The sequence below is a fragment of the Phyllostomus discolor genome, chromosome 2, assembly GCF_004126475.2.
Source record: "Phyllostomus discolor isolate MPI-MPIP mPhyDis1 chromosome 2, mPhyDis1.pri.v3, whole genome shotgun sequence".
NCBI lineage: Eukaryota > Metazoa > Chordata > Mammalia > Chiroptera > Phyllostomidae > Phyllostomus > Phyllostomus discolor.
The window spans coordinates 82,473,886-82,500,037 of NC_040904.2; the positions used below are offsets into that span (position 1 = coordinate 82,473,886).

The 26,152-nt window shown below is 37.4% G+C and overlaps 2 protein-coding genes and 1 pseudogene across 4 annotated transcripts; all 3 read right to left on the reverse strand.

Moving 5' to 3' along the window:
* Nucleotides 1–1,721: 1,721 nt before the first annotated feature.
* On the reverse strand, nucleotides 1,722–5,292 carry LOC114488470 (annotated as a pseudogene).
* Nucleotides 5,293–8,739: 3,447 nt separating this feature from the next.
* On the reverse strand, nucleotides 8,740–9,568 carry LOC114490604 (centrin-3-like). The gene is given in 2 exon segments (XM_036018026.1): nucleotides 8,740–9,441; nucleotides 9,444–9,568. Coding segments are annotated over 2 exon segments (579 nt in total). The 5' UTR covers nucleotides 9,567–9,568; the 3' UTR covers nucleotides 8,740–8,985.
* Nucleotides 9,569–11,094: 1,526 nt separating this feature from the next.
* LOC114491050 (olfactory receptor 5H2-like) lies at nucleotides 11,095–16,452 on the reverse strand. 3 transcript variants are annotated; one of them, XM_036018028.1, is made up of 2 exons: nucleotides 16,289–16,452; nucleotides 11,095–13,206 (listed from the first exon to the last, which is right to left on the reverse strand). In XM_036018028.1, exons 1-2 carry the CDS (start codon nucleotides 16,400–16,402, stop codon nucleotides 12,247–12,249), a joined length of 1,074 nt encoding a protein of 357 aa, XP_035873921.1. In that variant the 5' UTR covers nucleotides 16,403–16,452; the 3' UTR covers nucleotides 11,095–12,246. The 3 variants fall into 3 exon arrangements, with proteins under 3 accessions (XP_035873921.1, XP_035873920.1, XP_028361008.1); XM_036018027.1 differs by having other exon boundaries at nucleotides 16,283–16,452; XM_028505207.2 differs by lacking the exon at nucleotides 16,289–16,452 and adding an exon at nucleotides 14,701–14,855.
* Between the last annotated feature and the right edge of the window lie 9,700 nt (nucleotides 16,453–26,152).

Here is a 26,152-nt window from a genome sequence, read left to right on the forward strand (position 1 = left end):
TATGGTATCATGACTTACATTTAAATTTTTTATCCATTCTGACTTTATTCTGGTGTGTGGTGTAAGTTGGTGGTCTAGTTTAGTTTAGTTTTTTTTTTTTTTTGCATGTACCATTCCAGTTCTCCCAACACCACTTATTAAAGAGAACTATTTTTTTTACTCTACTGTATGCCACCTTTGTCAAATATTAATTGATCGTAGAGACATGGGTTTATTTCTGTGCTCTCTATTCTGTTCCATTGATCTACATGTGTGTTCTTATGCCTGTACTGAACCATATTGATTACAGTGGACTTGTAGTATAGTTTGATATTAGGTATTGTGATCCCTCCAACTTCATTTTTCTTTTCAAGATTACTGAGGCTATTTGAGGTCCTTTTTAGTTCTATATAAGATTTTGGAGTATCTGTTCTAGATCAGTGAAATATGCCATTGGTATATTATAGGAATTGCATTGAATCTATTGATTGCTTTGGGTAATATGGACATTTAAATGATGTTAATTCTTCCAATCCATAAACATGGAATATGCTTCCATTTATTTGCATCTTCTTCAATTATTTTAAGTATGTTTTATTGATTATGCTATTACAGTTGTCCCATTTTTCCTCCCCTTTATTCCCCTCTTCCATGCCCCCCCCATCATTCCCCTTACCTTAGTTCAGATCCAAGGGTTGTATATATAAGTTCTTTGGCTTCTCCATTTCCTATACTATTCTTAACCTCCCCTGTCTATTTTGTGCCCACCATTTATGCTTGTTTCCTTGTACCTTTTACCCCTATTACTAAAAATGAAATAAATACAGAGGGGAGGCAGGAGCGGATAATAGAGGGGAGAGGGAAGAGTTTTCAGGAATGACTATAGAGGACACATGAACAAAACCAAGAGGGGCTGGGATCAGGGGAGGGAGGTGGAGATGGCTGGGATTGGGGTGGAGTTGTGGGGGTTAAATGTGGACAATTATACCAGAACAACAATAAAATAAAATAAAATTAAATTAAATTACATTAAATTAAATTAAAAAAGGGAACCAACTGCATGAGATAACATATTTGCTAATAATACATTGAATGAAGGTTTGATGTCCTAAATATATAAAGAACTCATAGGACTCAACACTAGGAAGATAAACAATCCAATTAAAAAAATGGGTGGAGGACCTGAATAGACAGTTCTCCAAGGAGGACTGATAACTAATGATGTTGAGCATCCTTTCATATTTATTGGCTATTTATATATTTTCTTTTGTAGAGTATCTGTTCAAATCTTTTCCCCATATAATTTTTAGATAAATAATTTATTTATTTAAAATAGTTTTCTTACCTTAAAGACAGTTTCAATTTTAAAATATTTTCAACTGTCATACAAAGTCAAAGAAAAGTGGATCTCTTTAGAACATACACTAAATACAGAGAATTGCACAATGGCTAGTCTTCAAAAAATTCTGCAATGAAACTTTAAAAACACAAGCTTCTTTCTGTGCCATTTGGAAGGAAATATTGTAGATTTAATCCACTTTAACCACTAAAGTCACTTGGATAAAATTTCCCTTGACTCAAAGTAACATTTATCCAAAATAATTGTCTTAAATTCCTGTAGCTTAAGAAACTTCAAAAATACTTAAAAGTGTAACTGCATCACAGCAAATCTGCTAATATTGGGGGACCACACACTTCTCAAAGAAAGAGGAGCTTTAAGTCTGATTCTGATTTTAGCATGTTTAGTGAAGAATCCAAAGAGCTTGGCCATGATCTGTCTTGTCATGGAAAATGAGAACCTCAAGTTTCCACCACGGTGCCTGTTGGAAGTGGATGTTTCCCATGTATTTAATTAAATGAAGCACTGAGTGGACATGCTGACCCTGGAGTACAGAAGGCACTGACAGCACTGATGGATGTGGCCATGGTGTGAGCCTCTGAATGGCATTGCCCTGAGCGAGCTGGTCCAGCAATTGGATGAGAAGGTCAATTTTTTCCAAAAGATTTGTTTTTGTTAACAGTAGCTGTCAACAGCTGACAGTAAATTTGCTTGGTTTTAAGGTCTACATCTTCCATGTCATTGCTTGTTTTCTTTTTGGATGAAGACAGCAGCTTGATGGACTGAAGGAGGAGGAACCATAGCCAAGACTCAAATATACTGAGGAGTTTGAGCACTTCTCCATTAAGAGTAGGAGCAGAACTGGCAGCTGGGGTGGTCTCATCACTCTTAGTCTGGTCCAATTTCTTGAGTCTGTAGGCTCCTTTCTGATTAGTTGGAATGCATGTTTAGTACTCACCATTAAATCAAGAACTCCAGATAGTGTTTTTAATTTTCCAACATTGCTATTCTGGGCAGTCATCTGAAATTATGCAAATGCTACTCTTAACTGCACTCTCAGTGTGTTCACAGGGCATTTCTTTCTGGAGCTGGAAAAGTTTCACTGCTTTGTTGTAATGTACGGTAGATAGGCCAGCACCCAGTGCTGCTTCGATGCACATCACCAGCCTGATACTTCAGGCAAGTGGCACGTGGACGCCAGCCTGTAAATTAGATGCAGCCTGATAGTTGCAGTGCAATACTGTTAAAGGGGCTGCTGGGCAGACACCGAGTCCACCGTCGCAGTATCTTAGGAACTTCATCATAGCCTCACTGACTTCGCAATTCGCTCTTGACCTCTGAATTATGGAGGAGACTTGTTGCCATATGGCCATGGTGAATTAAGTGGTGAACAACTAGTTCACTGAATCCCAGGCAGCAAGGTGTGTGTCTCATGTTCCTATGGACTTCAGAGCTTTCAACAGTAATCTACAGCATTATTCTAATATAAACCTTCTGGTGAAAAATTTATGGTTAAATTTGTCACCTGTGCCACAGTGCTCCTATGCACAAATTTGCATGGTTCTTTTCTGTTACATAATAAAAGGGCAACATTTGTAGCCTCCTCAAATGACTCAAAGTTGTCAACTCCTTTTTCAAAACAAAAACCATAGTTGCTCTACAGTAGACACACTTTTGCTCACTACTCTCTGACTCTGTAATGCAAGAGCCTGATTCATATAAAATACAATGCTTTCATTTTTAACGTTACCCATTCTATACTTGTACATAATGTTCTGGGTGTTGGCTTTTTAAGTCACTACATTGAAAGATTTCATTAGCAGCCTCATAACAGTTACAACTAACTGAAAGTTGACTTTCAAGTCTGTAGACAAATCATTTGTGCAGGTAACTCCTTGATACCTGGATGTTTGTGTAGGCTGTGTACCATCTCCTGATCTTCTTTTATTTGGTAATTAAACTCTTCAAAGTGTGTTGCTCTGTTGTTTGCATCCTGGATTAGAATCAGTTGGATATCACCACAGAAGGTTAAATATTAAGAAAGAAACATCAGCATTTCAGAAAGCATATTGGTAGAGAGGTAGTAGTAAGTGTTGTGGCTCTGTAAAGCTAATTTAATGTATTGTAACACTCTTCCTCATTTCTGAAGACTTATGGAAGCATCAGAAAAAACTTTGATGACTTGGGAGAATCAGATGGAGTTTTATTTTATGTTGCCAAGAACCAGGGATCATTCCAGATTAAATGGAATAATTATCCTTCTGCAGGGAGCCAATTATGTCCAAAAACAAAGTCCTCTGCCTATCCAGACCCTTGGGAATCACCCCTTGTAGATTCATCTCCATATTTTAATGGGATTGGGGCGTTGGGGTTAGTCACAAGGAGGTGGCTTTTTTTTTAATCCACAGATTCTAAACCCTCCATAACATAGCCAAGCACAAGTCTATAGCATTCTTCTGTGCCATGGCAAATTGGAAACACTCAGCTGGATCTGATTTGATGAATAGATTTGTATTTTTCTGGAACTGACAATTCTCCCACAGACTTAATTATAGCTACTGCTTTGTTATCATCTAGAGGATAAGAACTGCTGCTATGGAATCCATTTCTATCACTGTCTGGCATCTCCTCCTCTTTACTATAACTTTCATCAGAATTTTCATTTAAAGGAAATTCTGAACTTTATTCTTTTTGAGGTTCATCCAATTGAAGAAGTTCTGAAAGCATGTAGCCAGCTGAAGCACTATTTTGAGGATGTCTGCTTTTGTCCAACAGTTTAACACAATTAAGATAGGTCCATAGTGTTTCTTATTTTGATTCTTCTTCATTATCATGTTGTCAGAAACCTTATGTAAGTGATAGCCACTGGCTTTGTGAATGGGTTTCAGTATTTATTTTCAGTTTGTTCACAAAGTCTAGTGAGATCATAGAACTTTACTGTATCACTGCCACTTGCTTTAAATAGCTGATAAGTGCGTCCTTCTTTGGTAGAGTTAGATTCTGTGCAATATGTTTTATGACTTTAGTAGAAAAATTGAGTTTTCCAAGTTGGGAATCTCTTCTGTCTTTACCATTTCATACTTCTGTACAATCCCATTTACATGAAAACCCATCACAAACTCTGGTAGATTGCATATCAAGCTACCCAACCAATAGTCAATTCCATTTAACACATGAATTGGTTTGTTGTTATCCCTGAGATGTAAGCTGACTGCTGGATATCTGTCTCTTCCAAATGTAGGCATTGGCGGAGCCATGTATATCTTCAAATGTCCATAAAATATTCTGAACAAAGTCATCTTTAAGACTTTGACTATTCTTCCCATCACTGAGTAGTCAGGTTTTATTCTTTGGTTGCTGAGGCCACATGCCCCAATATATATGAGGGTTCAAAAGGCTCACTTTCCTAACTGGAAGCACTGGGATCTTTGGAAATGGAAGAAGGTGTTTCAAAGGGGACAGGCCCCATTCAAGTCATTTGTCTGATATGAATTAGACAATTTCTGCTGCAGCAGGTAGATGGACTGAGTGGCTCCATCACCACTGATGCTGGAATATAAACACTTGGAAAGAATAGCCATCTGTTACCAATGCTCTTGGCTCTTTTTCTCCCTCTTGCGCTTCTAATTAATATCTTTGATAAAACTCTTTCAACCATGTCAAATTACCAGTCTACAATGATCTCGTAAAGAATTCTCGAATATCTAGCTTGCCTAAGAGGAGAATCCTTTCATTATGGGTGCACAGCCATGCTTGCATGGGACTTGCTGTACAGGATCTTCAGCAGCTTTTTTATATTCTCATAGTCAGAGACAACATTTACACCATTTCCCATGGAATCAATAAAGTTATGTGCCATACCAAAGCTTGAAAATGGTTTGCTATGCCTAGTCAAGATGGCGGTGTAGGCAGACATTGCTCACATCTTCAAAATCCACGTCAAAAGTAAAACTAAAATATAGAACAACCATCACTCAGAACCATGAAGAATCAAGATGAATGGAAGTTTGACAATTACGGGATTGAAGAAACCACATCCATCCAGATTGGTAGGAGGGGTGCAGATGCAGAATGGGCTGGCCCCATACACACATGTGGTGGAATAAATTCTGGAGAAATATCTTGGGAGTGAGCAGTCCCAGCCCCACACCAGGACCCATATCTCAGGATTCCAGTGCTAGAAAGATAAGTCCCCACAACTTCTGGCTGCAAACACCCCTGGGGATTGAGTCAGCAGAAGAAACTGCTGGAGCATCAAGCATTTCCTTTTAAAGAACTCACACATGGACTCACTTACTCAGACTCACTCCCTCTGAGCTCCAGTACCAGGTAGCAGCTTGTAAGGCACCAGTGGCATACAGGGAGAAGTGTCTGGCATCAAGGTGAGCAGAGGCTATTGTCCCTTTCTAAACCCTCCACCCAAAGAGTTGGCAAGCTGGTGCCATATCTGAGACTCCATCAACCTGGCTAACACTGTGTGACCCACCTTGGAGATCCCCGGAGACTCCACCCCACCCCACTTATAAGCCCACCCAAACTTCTTTTCCATATGAATGGCTGGTCTTGAATCATGCTTCACAAATTCTTAAGTCCTATGAAACAAGGCACAGTTGGCTTCAGTGAGCCCAGGCCTGGCACTAGCAGAAGTCAGCTTACATTCACAGCTTGGCTTTGTCTGGGAATCTCCAAGCCCAGCACAAATAGCAGCCATCTCATTATCACTTTATAGCTCAGGCAGGGTGGCCCCTGGCAAAACACCGGTGGGAGCTGACTTTGGCCTTCACCACCTGGGAAACCCAAGGGCCAACGCACCCAGTGGGCAGCTACAGGCTGTGTCAGAGCACCTCACCCTACCAACACAGAGCTAACCCTCTATGGAGGGCAGAGGTTGGTGGGCACTGGTCACAGCCAGCCCTTGCAGCTGACTGGACTGGGTAAATCCCTCCCTTTTAACTGCCAACAGCAACCAAGGTTCAACTACAAGAGGAGGGTGTACTCAGCCAGCACAAAGGGTGCACCTCAAGGACCCAGCTTGGGTGATGGCAGAGGCTGTGCCACTGGACCCTACAGGACACCTACCACATTTGGTCACACTATCAAGATACAGAGTCAAAGAAGTTCTACCTAATACATAGAAACAAACTCAGGGAGACTGCCAAAACAAGGAGTCAAAGAAACATGGCCCAAATGAAGAAAGAGATCAAAACTCCAGAAAAAGAGCTAAACAAATTGGCGATAAGCAATCTATCAGGTACAGAGTTCAAAACACTGGTTATAAGGATACTCAAGAAACTTAGTGAGGACCTCAACAGCATAAAAATATCCAGTCAGAATAAAAGGTACGCTAACTAAAATAAAGTAAAATTTACAGGGAAGCAATAGTAGAATAAATGAAGCCAATAATCAAATCAATGATATAGAACAAAAGGAAGCAAAAAAACCCCCAAACAATCAGAACAAGAAGAAAAAAGAATCCAATAAAAAGAGGGTAGTATAAGCAGCTTCTGAGGCGATTTCAAGAGGTACAACATTCATCAACACAGAGGTGCCAAAAGGAGAAGAGAAAGAGCAAGAAATTGGAAATCCATTTGGACAATATAATGAAAGAAATCTTCCCTAGTTTGGTGAAGGAAATAGACATATATGTCCAGGAAGCACAGAGTCCCAATTATGGTGGATGTAAAGAGGTCCACTCCAAGACACATCATTATTAAAAGGCCAAAGGTTAAAGACAAAAAGAGAGAGAGACTCTTAGAAGCAAGAGAAAAAAGTCATTTACCAGAAGGTTGGTAGAAGGAGGGAATGGGTGAAGAGGTGAGGGATTAAGAAGTACAAATAGATCTAATCAACAAAACAAGCAAGTAAAATATAACCAAAGGCACTGAAATTGAGAACAGGCTGACAGTGATCAGAGGGGAGATGGGAGGGAATTTCAGGGGGAGGAGGGAAGGGTTTGCAGGAACAAGTATAAAGGGCACATGGACAGTAACAAGGGAAAGGTGGAGACAGGAGGGAGGAGGCGAGGGCTGGGGGGTGGGCTGGGATGGGGCTAAAGGGCAGAAAACTGTACTTGAACAACAATTAAAATAATAAAAATTTTTTTTTTAAACTACAAACAGGTAGTTACAGAATTTATTTGGGGATGTAAAGTACAGTACAGGAAATGGAGCAGCCAAAGAACTTATACACATGACCATGGACATGCACAATGGTGGGGGGATTGCCTGAGGCAGTCGGGAGGTGCTGAATGGGGGACAAAGGAGGAAATATTAGGACAACCATAATAGTATAATCAATAAAGTATACTTAAAAATTTTTTGCTGTACTGTCCATTGGGATCCATTGCTTCTGATAATCAGTGTACATCTGTATTTGTTTGTTTTAGTGATTATTTGTATTTTAGTTCCTGTATGAATGCCATTGTCATAGAATATACTTCATAACTTATCACATCTTCCAGAATCAGCATATTTTTATTTTCATTGTATAACTTTAAATTTTCTATAAAGTTTATTAATATACCTAATATTGTAATAAATCTTATTAAATGACTATATATTACAATCAATAATAATATAACAGAAATCATAGTAACAACATCAGGAGAAATAATAGGGCTACTAATGTCTTCAAGGTGAAAAAATTTTATTTATATGCTATTCCTTATATGTAAGATTAAACAGGTTTCCATTAAATGTGTCTTTATTATGATGAAATTTACTTGGGTATAATTAAATATACAAATGGCTATCATTACTGTCAATCCTGCTTCCCAAGAAAAAGTTATAAAAGTTCCACAATTCTTTATTATTTGAAAAAGATGCCCTATTGGTATCTGTCCACACCAGGGAAGAAAAGAAGAAAGGGAAAGGAAAAGAAAGAAAAGGAAGAGATAGAGCCCTGGTTGGTGTCATTCAGTGGATTGAGTGCCAGACTGCGAATCAAAGGGTTGCCAGTTTGATTCCCAGTTAGGCCACATGCCTGGGTTGCAAGCCAGGTCCCCAGTAGAAGGTGCTCCAGAGGCAACCACGCATTGATATTTCTCTCCCTCTCTTTCCCCCTGCCTTCCTCTCTCTAAAAATAAATAAATAAAATTTTAAAAAAAGAAAAGGAAGAGATAGAAAGAAAAGACACCAAATAACAGTACAAGAACTTTACTCCTTTATTTTAAAGTACTGGTCTCTAGTAAAACGAAAATTCTTTGGGAAGGTATAAATCATTTGATTCTTGTCAGTAATCATTTCTTCAGTGAGGACAATGAGTTTGTCCTCATTGATATATTGAAAAGAGATATTTTCTTTTTTTCTTTTTTTTTACTAATAAAATAAACATTTTATTAATGCAAGTATGAAAAAACATGTGCACCAAAACAAAAGTGACTAATGCCGAATAAAAAAATGCTCAAATAATGTGTACCACGATTCAATTTTTTAAACTATATGTATAAAAGCTATATTTAATTACAAAGCTATGAACTATTAGAATGCTAACAATACTTTTCATATAAAGAAACTTAACAGTAGTAAAATGGGAATACATAAGATGCTTATTTTTGGTCCATTTGGAAAAAAGAACTAAGCTGGGGTTTTTTTTCACATGCCTCCAAGCACAAAAATAGAATATAAGATGAAAACTGCAACATTCTTAGTGTTTTTCCTTGTAATTCTTTAAATGTCACCAGTCATAATAGCAATGAACTCCTCTTGATTTATTTCTCCATCACCATCTTTATCAGATTCTTCTATCATAGCATGAAGTTCTTCATCGCTCATGTTTTCACCCAGTTCTCTGGCAACTCGTTGCAAATTCCTCAAGCTTATTTTACCTGAATCATCATCATCAAATAGTTTAAATGCCTTCAATATTTCTTCATGTGGATCTCTCTCTAATATCCAGTCTGTCACAACTTCATTAAAATCTTCAAAGGTGATTTTCCCTGTAGCTTCTCTGTCATAATCTTTAAGAATCTTCAGTACATCAGCTTTTTTTACATCAAATCCCAAGGCTCTCATTGCCACCTTTAATTCATGATAATCTATTGCTTCATCTTTGTCAGTGTCAAATAGTTCAAAAGCATCTTTCATTTCTTGTTTCTGTTCTTTGGAAAGTTCTCTTCTTTTTTTTTCCTCTTTGTTTTGTCTACAATTTCACTTCTCAGAGCTAAACTCATCTTCTCTTCGGACAGAGACGTTCCTCTCAAGAATGACTTTAACTCCCTAATGAAGGTAGAACCACTTGCACAAGACATTCAACTGAGATATTTTCTTGAGAAAAAAATGGATATGCACTGTTGGTGGGAATGTAGACTGGTGCAGCCACTGTGGAAAACAGTATGGAATTTACTCAGAAAACTAAAAATGGAACTGCCTTTTGACCCAGCAATTCCACTGCTAGGGTAATATCTTAAGAACCCTGAAACAGCAATCAAAAAGAACCTATGCACCCCAATATGCATAGCAGCACAATTTACAATAGCCAAGTGCTGAAAGCAACCTAAGTGCCTATCAGTAAATGAGCAGATCAAAAAACTGTGGTACATTTACACGATGGAATACTACACAGTAGAGAGAAAGAAGGTGCTACTACCCTTTGCAACAGCATGGATAGAACTGGAGAGTATTATGCTAAGTGAAATAAGCCAGGTGGTGAAAGACAAATACCGTATGATCTCACCTTTAACTGGAACATAATCAATGAAAGAAAAAATGCAGGCAAAATATAACCAGAGACATTGAAATTAAGAACAATCTGACAGTAACCAGAGGGGAGGTGGGAGGGGATAATGGGAGGGAAGTGTTTTCAGGAACTACTATGAAGAGAACACAGACAAAACCAAGGGGGAGGAGGGTGGAAGAAAGGGAGGGAGGGAGGTGGGTTTGGCTGGTGTCAGGGGGATTGGTGGGGAGGAAATGCAGACAACTGTAATTGAACAACAATAAAATAATTTTTAAAAAATTTAAAATGCTCTTGCACCCTTTAAAATGCCTCCCAATTTAATTTATTACACAAAGAATATAGAGTACAATAAAATATTTTGTTAAAAGGGCACATAAGTAATATATTCAACTAAAAAATTATATGTTGCTGGACATTCCTTGTGTGTTTTCAAATGCTGTGTATTCTGCTGTTGGGTGGAGTGTTCAATAATATTGATAACATCAAGTTGGTATATATTGATATGGCCACTTCCATTTTTTCTAGTATTTGCATGATACATTTCTCTCATCTTCTACTTTTAATATATTTAGGTCTTTATATTTAAAGTGGGTTTATTGTAAGCCTTGCTGTTTTGGCCCAGTCTTACAATCTCAAGTATTTGAAAGTCAGTTTACATTTAGAGACTTTATTTCTTTTTCTTGAAAAATACAGGAAATATCATAAGATTGTCAATTATTGCTGTCAAGTAAGTCTCACTTACAGGGTACTTCCTCAGAAGAGATTTACATCACATTATTATAACAAGTGGAAAATGTCATATATGATTATTTTTAAAATGATAGTACAAAAGCTGATCCAGCTTGACAATTCATTTTTTTCCAAAGAACAGATTTCCCTCTCATTAAGCATATTGAAATGAGGCAGTAGGGTTTTCATTGGCTATCATTACTGTCGATCATGGTTCCCAAGAAAAAGTTATAAAAGGTCCACAATTCTTTTTTTTTTAGGGGGGGGACATGCACATGAACAAATAAGTGCACATGTATGTATACATATCTAGATACATAATCCAGTAGCAATGACAATCCATTAAAAGTCATTGAAAGGGATATGGTAGTTTTTAGTTAAGGGCTTTGGTGTGTCACTAAGAAAGTGTATGGATTTCAGTATTGAGAAAGGAGGACAAAGAGGGGACTTGAAGATGGCCCAGTTATACTTTAAGTAGGGAGTGAGATGAAAGCTAACATTTAAGGACTTTTGGGGAACAAATCATTCAAAATCTGCTTATTTTTCATGTCTTTTCCAGTGACCCACTGGGTATTATGACATGGTATATTAATATTATTTGAACTTTGGTAATATGCATTAGAAGCCCTATTCTCACCAAAACATCCCCCAAAATTATATTTGCTGAAATTTTTTTTTTTTATCTTACTAGCTTCATTTAAAAAAAAATTCTAGGAAGATTGAACATTTTCTTTCTATTCTACCACTTCTCTTTTCCTCTGTACACCCATTCCAATTTTCCTGCAATCACATTCTTAGCTTCCTGAATTAGTGAAGCTTTTCAGAGTAGCCTACAACATACAAACACAGCTACAAAGTGCCTTTTAAGGTGTCAGAGTGTTAGAGGCAACTTCCTTCTTCTCATTACTCATGGAAGGTTCCTGAGCTAAGAGCATCATCTTACAGTTTGACCTTCACTGTCTTAACTCCCTTCTCATTTTTTTCTTCTCGTTTTTTAAATCATTGTTTTCTGATTTCTGTTTATTTCTTTCTGTGACATGAGTTTAACCCCCACAAGAAGTTAAAATCACCACTTCCCGAATAGTGTGAAATGAAAGACCTTTTGGGATTTGCCTTTATTCACTCAAATATAAACCTGTCTCTTTTGTAGAGTTAAATGTGATGTGAGCCTTCAGGCTGCGCAAGCTGTAAGATTGTCAAAGACATCCTACTCAAGTCCTGTTCAGAGAAACTACACTATATCAGTGCTTAATAATTTTATAAAGCTACATTGAAGAATTTAGGAGCATGTAAAATGTTTTCATTTGTTTTCAGCTTTAATTATTCCAGCATGGTATTTGTTTAACATTATTCGTATTTTTTAAACTACATATACACATTTTTAATGAGTATGTTAGTACCAACACCTTAAGTCATTAAAACCATAGGGCAATTGTAATTGCAAAAATTTTGAACACTAACCAAAACAGAGTTACATTTATCTGCATAATTTTGTAACTGTTTTAATGGAAAGAGGACATATATTAGTGTGAGATCTGAACATTTTTCTTTAACTTTTTTGCCAGTGAGTCCAGGACTTTCTTATTTCTCAGACTATAGATAATTGGATTTAGCAAAGGAATGATAACAGAGTAAAACAAAGAGTCCATCATGTCTTGGTCATCCGCTTGAGCAGATCTGGGGCGCATATACATGAAGAGAAGAGAACCAAAGAATAAAGACACAGATAGGAGATGAGCTCCACAGGTAGAGAAGGCTTTCCTTATGCCTTGTACAGACTTCTTTTTTAAGACTGTAAAGAGAATAAGTGTATAAGAGATAAGAACTGTCAATATGGTGAACACTTGTATTGACCCAGAGGTAATAAAAACCATCAGAACATTAATGGAAGGGTCAGTGCAGGAAATCTTAAACAATGGCATGATGTCACAGTAAAAGTGATGTATTATATTAGAATTACAAAAGGTTAATCTGAACAAAAGACCTATATGAAAAAAAGAATGAAGCATACCACCTACAAATGATGAAACTAACAGCCAGATGCATAGTCTGTTGGTAATAATCACTGGATAAAGTAATGGTTTGCATATGGCTATGTAGCGATCATATGCCATTGTTGCCAGCAGAAAACATTCTGTGCTTGCACTGAATGCAAAGGAAAAAAATTGTATGATGCATTCACAGAAAGATATCTTTTTATTCTTGATTAGGAAGTTGACCAGCATCGTAGGGGTGACTGTAGATGACATCCAAGCATCCACAAAGGCTAAATTCCCCAGGAGTAAGTACATGGGAGTATGAAGGTGAGAGTCATTGCAGATGAGAGCAATTAGACCAAGGTTTCCCACCATGGTGATCAGGTATATCACCAAGAACACCAGGAACAAGGGGATTTGCCACTCTGGTTTGTATATAAGTCCTGTGAGAATAAACTCTGTCAGCAGTGTTGTATTTTCCCTTTCCATGTCTTCACTCAATGTTGCCTGAAATGAAATGGAATGTATCACTCAGGATTTATAACATAAATATTGCGGGGAAGAGAGTTGAAATAAAAACCATGCATATCAGAATCCCCTATTCATTTCCTTACCCCTATAATAGAATTTATTTTGAGGTAATTTAACAAGTGGAAGAAAAAGCAATAATTTCAGTTCAAAATGTGTGGCATATTTAGAAAAAAGAAATGCATTCTAAGCATGTGTAATAATTATGGGGATACCATTGATTGTAATAGGGAAATTTTCAATTAAAACAGGGATGCAGGGTCAAGGGAAGAAGAGTTTGATGAACAGCCAGGGTAATAAAGTGAATTGAATTCCACGTGAAGAATTCCCTCAGACAATAAGCAGGCATTGAAAATTAAGAGATGTACAGTGGTTCTGTAAGATATTATAAAAGCATGGATGCATAGTAGTGTAGAAAATAGGCTGTTGGAAGGGGAAATTGGAGTCAGGATTACTAGACAGAAAGCTCATAGTCATGCCCAGTGCTTCCTAACCCAGATTAAACATCAGAATTGTCTGAGGAATTTTTTACTGTTGTTCAAGAACAGTTGAGGATTTTTTTGCAAAATATAGATTATGAACTACCATTGCAGAAATTGATGGAGTGAGTCAAGAATATGGTCTATATCTGCAGTTTAAAAGTCCTCTCCAAGTGATTCAAATGCATGTTAAGTATTGGGAGTGAAGCCCTGGCTGGCGTAGCTCAGTGGATTGAGTGTGGGCTGTGAACCAAAGTATTGGGAGTGATGAAGAAAAATAAGAGACAGATGCAAAAGAATTCAGGAGGTAGAGTCACTAGGACTCAGTGACATAATAGACATGAAAGGATTGAAAGAGAAAGAAGTTATGGGGTGACTGGATAAGATGGTCATGAAAATTAAGATCAAGAACTAAGATGTGGTGGCTAGTTTGTTGACAGAGTATTCTCCAAAATCCATGCAAGATGTACGCAGTAGTATGAGTCTACCAAGATTAATAGAAATAGTCTTAGTAGTCATTAGCATAGCTGAGGCATATTTAGTGATGACCTATCCATTGGATAGTGAGCATAAAGTAAAGAGAAGAAAAGCACAAAAAGCAACTTGAGGAGGTTAAATTAAAGAGATTATAAAGTGGATGCACAGCATATATCAGATGACCAACATCTGATCTTGTTTTATACCATATAGTCTTGGTGATTGGTGGAGGTTACCACCCACTCAGGAAACCTAAACAAGTGGCTAGATACTGACTTTCCCATCCCCCTTGCACCTACAGGGAGGGAACTTGACCTAGATTTGCCAAATCAAACACACTTACCCTACACTTAGACTACAGAGAGAGGGAGGAAATGAACGGGAACAAAAGAGAATCTTGGTAGCAAAGGCAGAAATATGAAGGTGGCAACAAATGTATCCTGCACCCATTATAATGGTATTGTCAGTGAGAGCTGGCATTCCAAGTTCAGCAGAAGTGTTAGCAAGTCTCACTGACCTTGTTTTGAGATGTGATGTAGCCTGATAAAGGGCTCCTTTGCTTTCTTTGTTCCTGCCCATTTTTTTCCAGCTGATTCCTCCAGTTTCTGTTACATTTCTATGTTTGAGCCAACTTCCACTGAATTCACTCATTGCTTGTTGCAACCAAGAGGCCTTGCTAATACAAAGGAAGATTAGGGAGATCTAATCTTCCCTTTGGAAAAAGATTTTACTGGGCAGACTGATCATAGAAGCAAGCGGGCGGCTGGAAAGCCGAGTGAACTTAAAAAAAAGGTATCCAAGAAGAAAGAAATGTTGTATGTGTCAAACACCAAAATAAATGCTCTATCTAGTAGGACAAGGCGTTATCAGAGTTCACTGAGTGTGGAAATCTCACTCAGTGATATTTAGTTAGTAGCTTTAGTGAAAGTAATTTTCATTATGTGATGGAGTTGAGGCCAAAAAAAAATAGGAAGTAGAAGGGAAACAAGTCGGTGATGCAGAGTAATGCAGAGTACTCCAGAAACCTGGAGAACAGTTGGCTTTTTTCTAACTCTCATAGACACACACAGGGTTTTTTCTTCTACAATATTTTAGTAAAAGATTTCAAAAGAGAGGGGAATATTGGATAGCATCGAGAGAAAAAGGGAATAGATGAACTGGGAAGGAAATATGTGTTTATGAAAAGAAAACAATGGAGAGGTGAGTAACAAATGAAAAATAACACAGACATAGGTTAAGTCTAGGAAAGAGAAGCCAGAGAAGGCTGACAGGCTGCAGAGGAAACAGAGAAAGGCTCGTAGGCTTGAGGGTGAATGTCCTAACTCGGGCAGTCCTTGAAGGTTGTCAGTCCTAAAAATATTTCTATTTAATTTTTTAAAGTTTATTTTTCTATGAATATGTGTATGAAAAAGACACTTCAATTTAAAATTCCATTTTATAATTTTTGTTGTTAATGAATGTGTTAGCACTGCCTCAGAGTTCTTTCCATATTTAAAAGCTGCTTTCTTTTGTGATTACAGTGATAGAGGCGACTTTCTCTAGAAATCCTGTTTGTTTTACTTGAGAGAACTTTTGTCTTAACCAGTTGTAGGATGTGTGTGTGTGTGTGTGTGTTTTGCAAAATATAACTAAGCCAAAACTGAATCCGGAATATAGACAATATAAATAAAGAATGTCCATAATTTCAGTTATTAAGTAGACTTTTATATAGAATGGCTTTTCTTTCCAATCACTAAATAATTGGAAACTCTCAAGTTCAGTTTGTGTGGGTACTTATTTACTCATAAATTCTGGAAAGTATAATGGCAGGACAATTTATACATACTTCCATATATATATAAATTTACCTTATAAAACCATATAGTTAGGCTAACAAAACAACAAAACACATTAAAGGCAATAATTTAGTCTTAACAGATATTTTGCATATCAACATTTTAGTAGTGAAAATAAAATGCATAATTAATTTACTATTATTTTTCCTTTCCCTCTGGCTATTGACATCTTTTAAACTCAATTTCAAATTATTATAAATTAAACAGCACTTTAAATTTTTGTGCAAATAACAATGAATATTATATAAATCATTCCTCTCTTACCCTTATCTTTTGAGAAATAGTGGAGATTCTTTTAAACATTAGTCTTCCTAAAGTAGAAAAATATATAGTAGCACAGGAACAACAATAGCATAGGCAGCAATTCTTTGCACACTGATTCATTCTGCAGGCTTCATATCCCAAGCTAAGGAAAACATTGTTTGTATTAATTTCCTCTGAACAGAAGACTCAACCAATCACACAACTCTGTGCTTTTGCCAGAAGAGAAGGGAGTACAAAACTAAATTTCCCATGATAATGCCCAAGGATTCCCTTTAGGGCAAAGCTACTGGGCATTGTGGACCTGGACATGTATGAGAAGTCCATGTTTTTCTTTTTTTTTTTTTTTAAATATATTTTATTGATTATGCTATTACAGTTGTCCCATTTCCCCCCTTCTCTCCCCTCCCCCTTGTACCCCCCTCCCAGCCACATTTCCCCCTTTAGTTCATGTCCATGTGTCATACTTATGAGTTCTTTAGTTTCTACATTTCCTGTACTATTCTTGCCCTCCCCCTATCTATTTTCAACCTACATTCTATGCTACTTATTCTCTATACCTTTTCCCCCTCTCTCCTCCTCCCACCCCCCTGCTGCTAACCCTCCATGTGCCCTCCATTTCTGTGGTTCTGTTCCTGTTCTAATTGTTTACTTAGTTTCTTTTGGTTTTGCTTTAGGTGTGGTTGTTGATATTTGTGAGTTTGCTGTCCTTTTACTATACATGTCTTTTCTTTATCTTCTTTTCTTAGATAAGTCCCTTTAGCATTTCATAAAATAAGGGCTTGGTGATGATGAACTCCTTTAACTTGACCTTATCTGAGAAGCACTTTATCTGCCCTTCCATCCTAAATGAGAGCTTTGCTGGATAGAGCAATCTGGGATGTAGGTCCTTGTCTTTCATGACTTGGAATATTTCTTTCCAGCCCCTTCTTGCCTGTAAGGTCTCTTTGGAGAAATCAGCTGACAGTCTGATGGGAACTCCTTTGTAGGTTACTGTCCCCTTACCTCTTGCTGCTTCTAGGATTCTCTCCTTCGTTTTTACCTTGGCTAATGTAATGATGATGTGCCTTGGTGTGTTTCTTCTTGTGTCCAACTTCTTTGGGGCTCTCTGAGCTTCTTGGATTTCTTGGAAGACTCTTCCCTTTGCCAGATTGGGGAAGTTCTCCTTTATTATTTGTTCAAATACGTGCTCAATCTGTTGCTTTTTCCCTTCCGATTCTGGTACCCCTATAATTCGGATATTGGAACGTTTAAAGGTGTCTTGGATGCTCTTAATCTTTTCCTCAATTTTTTGAATTCTTATTTCATCATGCTTTCCTGCTTGGTTGATTCTATCTTCCTTCTGGTCCACTGTATTGTTTTGAGACTCAGATTCCTTCCTTTCACTATTGGCTCTCCTCCGCGTGTCTTCCTGCATCTGTTTTATGGTAATCTGCATTCTTTCATCTAGATTTTGTCCAAAATCCACCAGTTCCGTGAGCTTTCTGATCACCAGTGTTTTGAACTGCGCATCTGATAGATTGGCTAATTCTTGGTCACTCAAAAGGATGAGTCCTGGGGGACTGATCTGCTCTGTTGAAAACATGTTTTTTGTTTGTTTGTTTGTTTTTTTCCCCTGTCTCTCCTTTTTTTTTTTTTTTCGGTCTGGTTGCTCTTGTTACGGTGGGGGGCGGAGCCTTAGGTGCTCACAAGGGCTGGGCACCCCGGTCGCTAGATTGTGACGTTATATGTGGGGGCGGGGTGGGAGTGGGAGCGGGGCTGGAGAAAACAATGGCGGTAGTTCCGTTCCCCTGGACTCAGACCCTTGTCTGGGCTTCCGGGCTGCGAGTTCTGCCCTGGTCCACAATCGCTGCCCCTCTGGGTCTGCCAGCCGCAGCTTGCGTACTCAGGGATCACCGCTGCCTTCTTATGCGCCGGATGGCTTTTGCGCCGATTTCGCGCCAAACCTTCCCCCGACCTCCATGCGCCACCTACCCGAGCCGGCTCGTCGTCCCCTACCAGTCCGGATGAACGTGTCTACTTCAACTTCTTGGCTGCCCGACTTCCATTCAGATAAATCCTCTGCCGGATCTGGGTGTTATTCTGATAGTAAATTATTGTTGTAAATTATTGGTTTTCTAATCTTGGTTGTACGAGGAGGTACGGTGCATCCACCTATTCCTCCATCTTGCCGGAAGTGCAAGTAGATCTCAATATAATGAAGGCTCTCTTATGAAATGTCTACCTTGGCAAGCAGTGCCCTCCCACGACTCGAATGGCCCTGGCAAAGAGGGATGGCTTCTGGTGGGACTGCTGTTGCAATTCAGACCTGAACTGGGTGCTTGTGAAGGTTCCTTGCAGCATCAGGATTCTAGGTCTGCTGTGTTGTTCTATTGCTTACAGTCCGGATGAACGCGTCTACTTCAACTTCTTGGCTGCCCGACTTCCATTCAGATAAATCCTCTGCCGGATCTGGGTGTTATTCTGATAGTAAATTATTGTTGTAAATTATTGTTTTTCTAATCTTGGTTGTACGAGGAGATACGGTGCGTCCACCTATTCCTCCATCTTGCCGGAAGTATCCTCCAGAAGTCCATATTTTTCCACAGGTCATTACAGATGCAAAATTCATAACCATCACATCATTGTAGATAGCTCTAGGTTTAAAAATTGAAATTGAATTTTATGTCACAATTTTTCACCACAGATAACACTTCTGACATGTTTATGCAAACTTCAATTAATCTATAACTTTGATGCTCTGAGTACTTTGATACTTTGATTAGTCTTGTCTGAGCTAGTCATTCACAATTTCAATGAAGCTAGAATTCTAGGTTCCCTTTAGATGCCAGCCCCAAGTAGTTGTTTTCATGCAAACTATAGCTCACATCTTAGTTCTTTAGCTAACTCCCCGCTCTAACCTGAAATGTGATGGAAAGTTACAATGGTCAAAGAAAGAATCTTGGTCAATACCTTCTACTCACTCTTTTAGGTTAATTTGCAAAAAACTGTTTACCATAGGAGGATTTGAAAAATAGTGTTAATAATAAAATAAAAATATCTGTAAACACCTAGAAGTACTACTAATATTTTAGTATGAGTATTTTCCAGTTTTTGTATCATATATTATATAAACATGCATATATCTGCATGTTTGCAATAAGGAAATTGGACAATATACATTCAGTTTGGCAAACCTCCAATTCCTGCTTAATGTATTTAGAGTGATAACACTAGAGAAGGGAACTCAAGTTCCTACTCTGCTCCCTTCTGTATTTTCCTCTTTCTTCTCCTAAACAAAAGAGATATTGACATGAGACATGAAATGACACAATCCTGGCAGGACTCCCCCACTACATGGGAGGATATACCAGCATCCAAAGGTTGACCTGCAGCTTTGAGTTACCATTGGTTTTCTGTTCTTTATGCAGAAATGCTAAGTAGTCCCAGGGCATGCTTTCCTGAAACAGGCCCAGTCATCTCGCTCTTCTTCCTGACTAGAGAAGTAAGTCATCATTAACTTTTAGAGCGCCGAGAACCCCCACATTTCGGAGACTGCCCAATCCCCTGCCCAGTTCCTGGTCTGTGAGGAGGGGAGCACACAGGGGGATGCCGGATGCTTAAGCAGGTTAGAGGTCAAACCTGCCCAGCTCCAGCCCTCCAACCCACCCCCAGCGCATCACCTACACCATCATCTGGGGGTAAAAAGGCAAACTTTGAAGCCAGGGCTCCTGCCATGGGGAGTAAGGCCCCAAACTGAGGACCTGGACCACATTCATTTTTGGGAGTTATCTTTGTATTGCGTATAATATTCTGAGTTGGCAGATTTTTTTCCTTCACAATTTGAAATTGTCACTCAATTATCTTCTGTCTTTGTACTTTTTTCCTTCCTCTGGCTACCTTTAAACTTTTCTTTTTATCTTTGGTTTTTTGCCATTTCAATATATAGTGTCTAAGTGTTTTAGTATTTTTATTTTGTGATTTGGTTCCTGTTTGTTTTGGTATTTATCCTGATTCAGGTTCTATGAGCTTTTTGGATCTTTGGTTTGATAACTTCCCTTAAGTTTTAAAAATTCTTGACCATTATATTTTCAAATATTTCCTCTGACCATTTTTTTCCTCTCACGCTCCAATGGTGTATATGTTAGATAACAACATTCGTTCATAGTATTTGATTGTTCTGTTGTGGTTTTTTTTTACTTTTTGCTTTCTTTGTGCTTTATTTTCACATCTATTAACCTATATTAAAGTTCAGCATTATTCACTGTGTCTAATTTATTGATAAATTCACCAAAGGCATTCATTACTTTTATTCTAGTATGTTTTAAAAACAAATTTTACTTGACACTTAAAATATGCTTTATACTTATCTCTCTGAAATTTCTCATCTGGTCATGAATGTAAACTTTAACATATTAATCATGATCATGTAAAATTTTCTGGCCGTAGTCCTAATTTGATTCATATCTGAGGCAGGTTTTTTAGATTGTGTTGTGTTTTAACATCAGGTTGTTCCTTTTTTTATTTTGTCCTACTATTTTAAATTGAAATCTGGTCTTCACAGTAAAAATGGAAGCAAAGAGTAATTAAAGGCCAGTCAAATGACATATACTAAATTATGAAAACCTAAAATTATCTTAAATAACTGAAGTTAAGTTAACAAGTTAAGTGGGACATTGAGTTTCAACTTTCAGAGTATAGGTTGTATGTGGTGGAACAAACTCTTAAAGGTAGGGTGGAAGAATGAACCACTTTAAAATTCTAATGGATACATAGAGAATCCCCAAGGCTCCACTAAGAATGTACTAGAACTGATACATTAATTCAGCAAAGTAACAGTATAAAAAATTAATATCCAGAAATCAGTTGTATTTTTATATACCAATAATGATGAACAGAAAGGGAAATTAAGAAAGCAGCCCTACTCAGAAGTGCAAAAAAAATTAATAAAATACCTAGGAATAAGTCTAACCAAGTATGTAAAAGGCCTGTACTCAGAAAATCATATGACACTGAACAAAGAAATTTAAGAAAATATAAATAAATGGAAGCATATACCAAGTTCAGAGATAGGAAAAATTAACATCACTACATACTACCCAAAGCAATCTATAGATTCAATGCAATTCCTATCAAGATTCAAATGATGTATTTCACAGAACTAGAACAAATATTTCAAAAATTTATAAGGGACCACAAAAGGCCCCACATAGCACTAGTGATCTTGAGAAAGAAGAACAAAGTTGAAGTAATCACATTACCTAATATCAAACTATACTATAAAGCCATAGTAATCAAAACAGCATGGTACTGGCATTAACACAGACACAAAGATCAATGGAACAGAATAGAGAGTCCAGAAATAAACCCTCACCGTTATAGTCTATTAATATTTGACAGAGGAAGCAAGCACATACAATGGACTAAAGGTGGTTTATTCAATAAATGGTTTTGGGAAAATTGAACAGATATGTGCAGAAAAATGAAACTAGACCACTGTCTTAGATAACACACAAGAATAAATTCAAAATGGATCAAAGACTTAAATGTTTGACCTGAAACCATAAAAATCCTGTAAGAAGACATAAGCAGCAAAATCTTGGACATTGCTCATAGCAATATTTTATCAGACATATATCCCTAGGAAAGGGAAACAAAAGAAAAAATGAACAAATGGGGCTACATCAAACTAAAAAGTTTTTGCACAGCTAAGGAAACTACCAACAAAATAAAAGGACAGCCCACAGAATGGAAGAACATATTTGCCAATACATCTGATAAGGGGTTAATATCCAAAATTTATAAAGAACTTACAAAACTCAACCCTAAAAAACAAACAACTAAATTAAAAAATGAGCACAGGACTTAAATAGGTCATACAGGTGGTCAACAGACATATGAAAAGATGCTCAATGTCACTCAACATCTGAGAAATGTGATTTAAATCACAATGAGATACCTATCATCAATAAATCAACAAGCAACAAATGCTGGAGAGGATGAGGAGAAAGGGGAACCCTTTCCACCATTGGTGGGAATGCAGATTGGTACCACCACATTGAAAGCAGTATGGAGATACCTCAAAAAATTAAAAGTGGTTCTACCTTTTAAACTAAGGATTCTATTTCTGGGAATATATCTGAAGGAACTGAAAAAAACTAATTTAAAAGTACATAATCACCCATATGTTCATTGCAGTGTTATTTACAATTCCCAAGATATGGAAGCAGCCTGAGTGTCCATCAGTAGGTGAGTAGATAAAACAACTATGGGACATTTCCACAGTGGAATACTACTTGGCATTAAAAAAGAAGAAACTTTACTCTGTGACTGTTAGGATGGACCTGGAGAACATTATGCTAAGTGAAAAAGCCAGTCAGAGAAAGATAAATACCATATGATTTCACTCATATGTGGAATCTAATGAAGAAACTGAACTAACAAGCAAAAACAAAGACAGACTCATGGATGGAAAGCAGCATGACAGCTGGGTGGGGGGCAGAGTTAGGGGTGGAGGGATTGAACAAAAATGAAAAAGGACTCATGGACACAGACAACAATGTGGTGATTGCTGGGGGTAGGGGGTATAAGGAGACTAAATGGTAATGGCAAAAAATTCAATAAAGATGAAAGAAAAATATAAAATTCTACTTGAATCTGAATAACATGTATAAATAGGGTATTTCCAAAGTAGTAAGAGGCCTCCAATCTTTAATATTTTTATAGAAGCAACAATTGTGTCATGGTGAAATAAGATGGTACATGTATGCCTGGTTCCTATACCAAATATTGAATTCTACCTTAGAGAACCCACGGTGTCTTAATTTGTATTTTTTCAGATGCTGAGATATGATTTGTGAATAGTTGATGAGTGAAAACACAAGCAAGTGGGACAGTAAAGGGAATGTAGCCAATGAAGAGTGATCTATGAAACAAGTTACAAATGTGGGCAACCAAGCTTAGTCTCTTTTGGAAACACCATGAGCCAGTGTAGAGAATGAACTTCAAATTTATATCAACCAAAGGACAAACAGTTGGGGAGTTTATTCACCAACTCCTATCACCTCCCATTTGTTGATAAATGGTCTAGGGGAGGTTCCATGAATAGCACTCATTCCCTAGATCTTAGGATGACTTAAGTGAGGGTAGAATAGCTCTGGCCAACCGTAAACCTACCAGATGCAAACTGGTCCTCAGTTTGCAAACCTACCAGAGATGCAAACAATTAGTGAAGATATGGGCAGGCACCAACAGCATCTGTGACAGGGAACATATAGGAGGAATCAATGAGTGATGTGATCTGTGATTCTCATTGAATGAGCCATTCAACACTACTATCACAGTGGGTCAGAGTTTTCCTCAAGCAATTCATTCTCAAAAAAAACTAAAGGTGTGGTCTGTTCACAAATAACCAAAGAAATGATGGAATTTGTTTTTATGGGATTAGAAAAGTGGGACACAGTGTCTCAAAGTGAGTCATAGCATATAATTTGTACTACATAACACTTAATGTAGGGCCACTTAACTGCAAGAGTTTCTGATATTCGCTAAAATTTTGCTAAAAGAGAGATGAATGTTAGTTTGTTTTAAAGTCTTCAACATCTAAGTAATACTTGTAATACAATTCCCAGTCACATTATTATCACCCACTGATCCAGGGTTATAGTGTCTTATCCACAGGGCAGCCAGCCACACAATATTGTATTGTGAATAGCGTCCCTGAGGTTAGCAGTGCATGCAGCCTGCACAGTCACTCATGGTCCTTCTGCACACGCTTTGTCTCAGCAGTACTCACGTATCCCATTATTTTTCTATGAGTAGTTTATAAATGTTAGCCCACTGTTTTTGTACTTTCAGTGCAACAGATGGGAAGTCAGATGGTACTATACTTATATATTTCCTCGTTAATAATCTAGTCTGTATGGAAGCTTGTAGCTCTCTTTACCCCAGGAGTATGGGGGTCTTTCCCAGGAACGTATTCTCCTTGTGGTTAGTATACTTTGGGTGACATCCATTGTTTCTAGGAAATGGCCTAATAAACTCTAATTTAGACTCAGTGAGCCTGACTTGCCCATTCTCAAATTACTAGCTTAGAAGTTGTAATTGCCCTATAGTTCTCCTCCAGTAGCAGATTCGCTCCTAAATACTCTTAAAAGATAAATACTACAATCTTTGAAATTTTCAGAGAAGTTTTAATATTGTATGGCTTCACAGCTCTTGAGCTTTGAAATAATTGTGCCCTTCTTCACAATCTAAACCTTTTTCCTCTGCCTGTTTGAAGAGAGGGCAGGGGACTTTGCAGAAGAATGGATGGATTGGGCACTTGTATCTCCATCAGTACCAAAGATACTTTTGTGAAGTCCTTCCTAATATATGACAAGGACCATTTTCACCTGGTACTGATCTGACTGAAAAAAATTTAGAATTCTATTGGCTTCAGTGTGTACAGTGCAGTGTTTTATCTCAGTCTGAGCCTTGCATACTCCTATCTTGAATACTGTTTTGTCCACACATCAGGTTTTCTGTATACATAATTCTTCCTTACTGCTCAGTCTGGTATTGCTGAGGACTTTGCAGCAGCCATGGGTAGTGAGATATTACAATTTTAAACAGATTGTACATTTACCACTTTATAGTTCCTCTAAATTTAGGAGATGGCCAATAAAGAAAATCACTAGGCATTTCTGTGAATTTCAATGAAAAAAATTACATTGAAGTTTTTTGCAATCATTTTATTTATGAGAATCATTTCACAGTGGCACCCAAATTGATATATGTTGTATCATGTAATTGCAGAAGTAAATAGTTTTTACTTAAATAATAATAAACATGTAAGAGATTATGAACAGAGTGACAACTGCAAATTTCTGAACTTCTGCTTTATTAAACTTGTAAAGATAGTAGAATTCAAATATTTAAGCAGATATACCCTGAAACCTTCCTAATTCTGGAAATTCTTCAATATCCATATTACCTATATTTTTTCATGATAAAAAGCACTTTGTTTTCATATATTTGAGAGTACTTTTATATAATAGTGCACTTTATTTCATCTCAACTTCCATTATTCTCAATAAAATCCACCAATATATTTTTATATAAAAAACATTTACTACAAAGGAAGTTTTCTCTTCAGTGATAGCTTTCTCTAAGAAGTCATTTTACCTGAGTCTCAGAACTGTTGAGAAACAACAAGAATTTTGATAAGGAAACTCTGAACAATCATCTTGGCTCAGTCACAGCAGCCTCAGATAAAGAGATGTGCAAATAGTTGCAACAGTAACATGACAAGCTACTATATCTAATGTAGAGGGAATTTTTAAAAAGTCAAAAATTGCACATTTTATTTTATTTTTTTAGATTTGAGGCATTTTTTTCTTTTTAAAATAATTGACATTCAATATTATTTTATATTAGTTTCAGGTGTATAGCATAGTAGTTACACATTTATATAATTTATAAAGTGATCCCTCCAGTAAGACTTAGCCCCCACCTGATGGCATACATAGTTATTACAGTATAATTGACTGCATTCCCTATGCTATATTTTACATCCCTGTGACTACTTTGCAACTACCAACCTGTACTTCTCAACCCCTTCACCTTTTTTAAAAATTGTTGTTCAAGTACAGTTGTCTCCATTTTCTTCTCAGTACTGCCCCCTGCCCCACCCATCCCCACCTTCCACCCTTGATCCTACCCCACTTTGGCTTTGTCCATGTGTCCTTTATACATGTTCCTTGACAACCCTTTCCCTATTTCCTCCCATTATCCCTCTCCCACACCCCTCTGGTTACTGTCAGTTCGTTCCTTATTTCCATGTCTCTGGTTATATTTTCCTTGTTTGTTTTGTTGATGAGGTTCCACTTGTAGGTGAGATCATATGGTATTTGT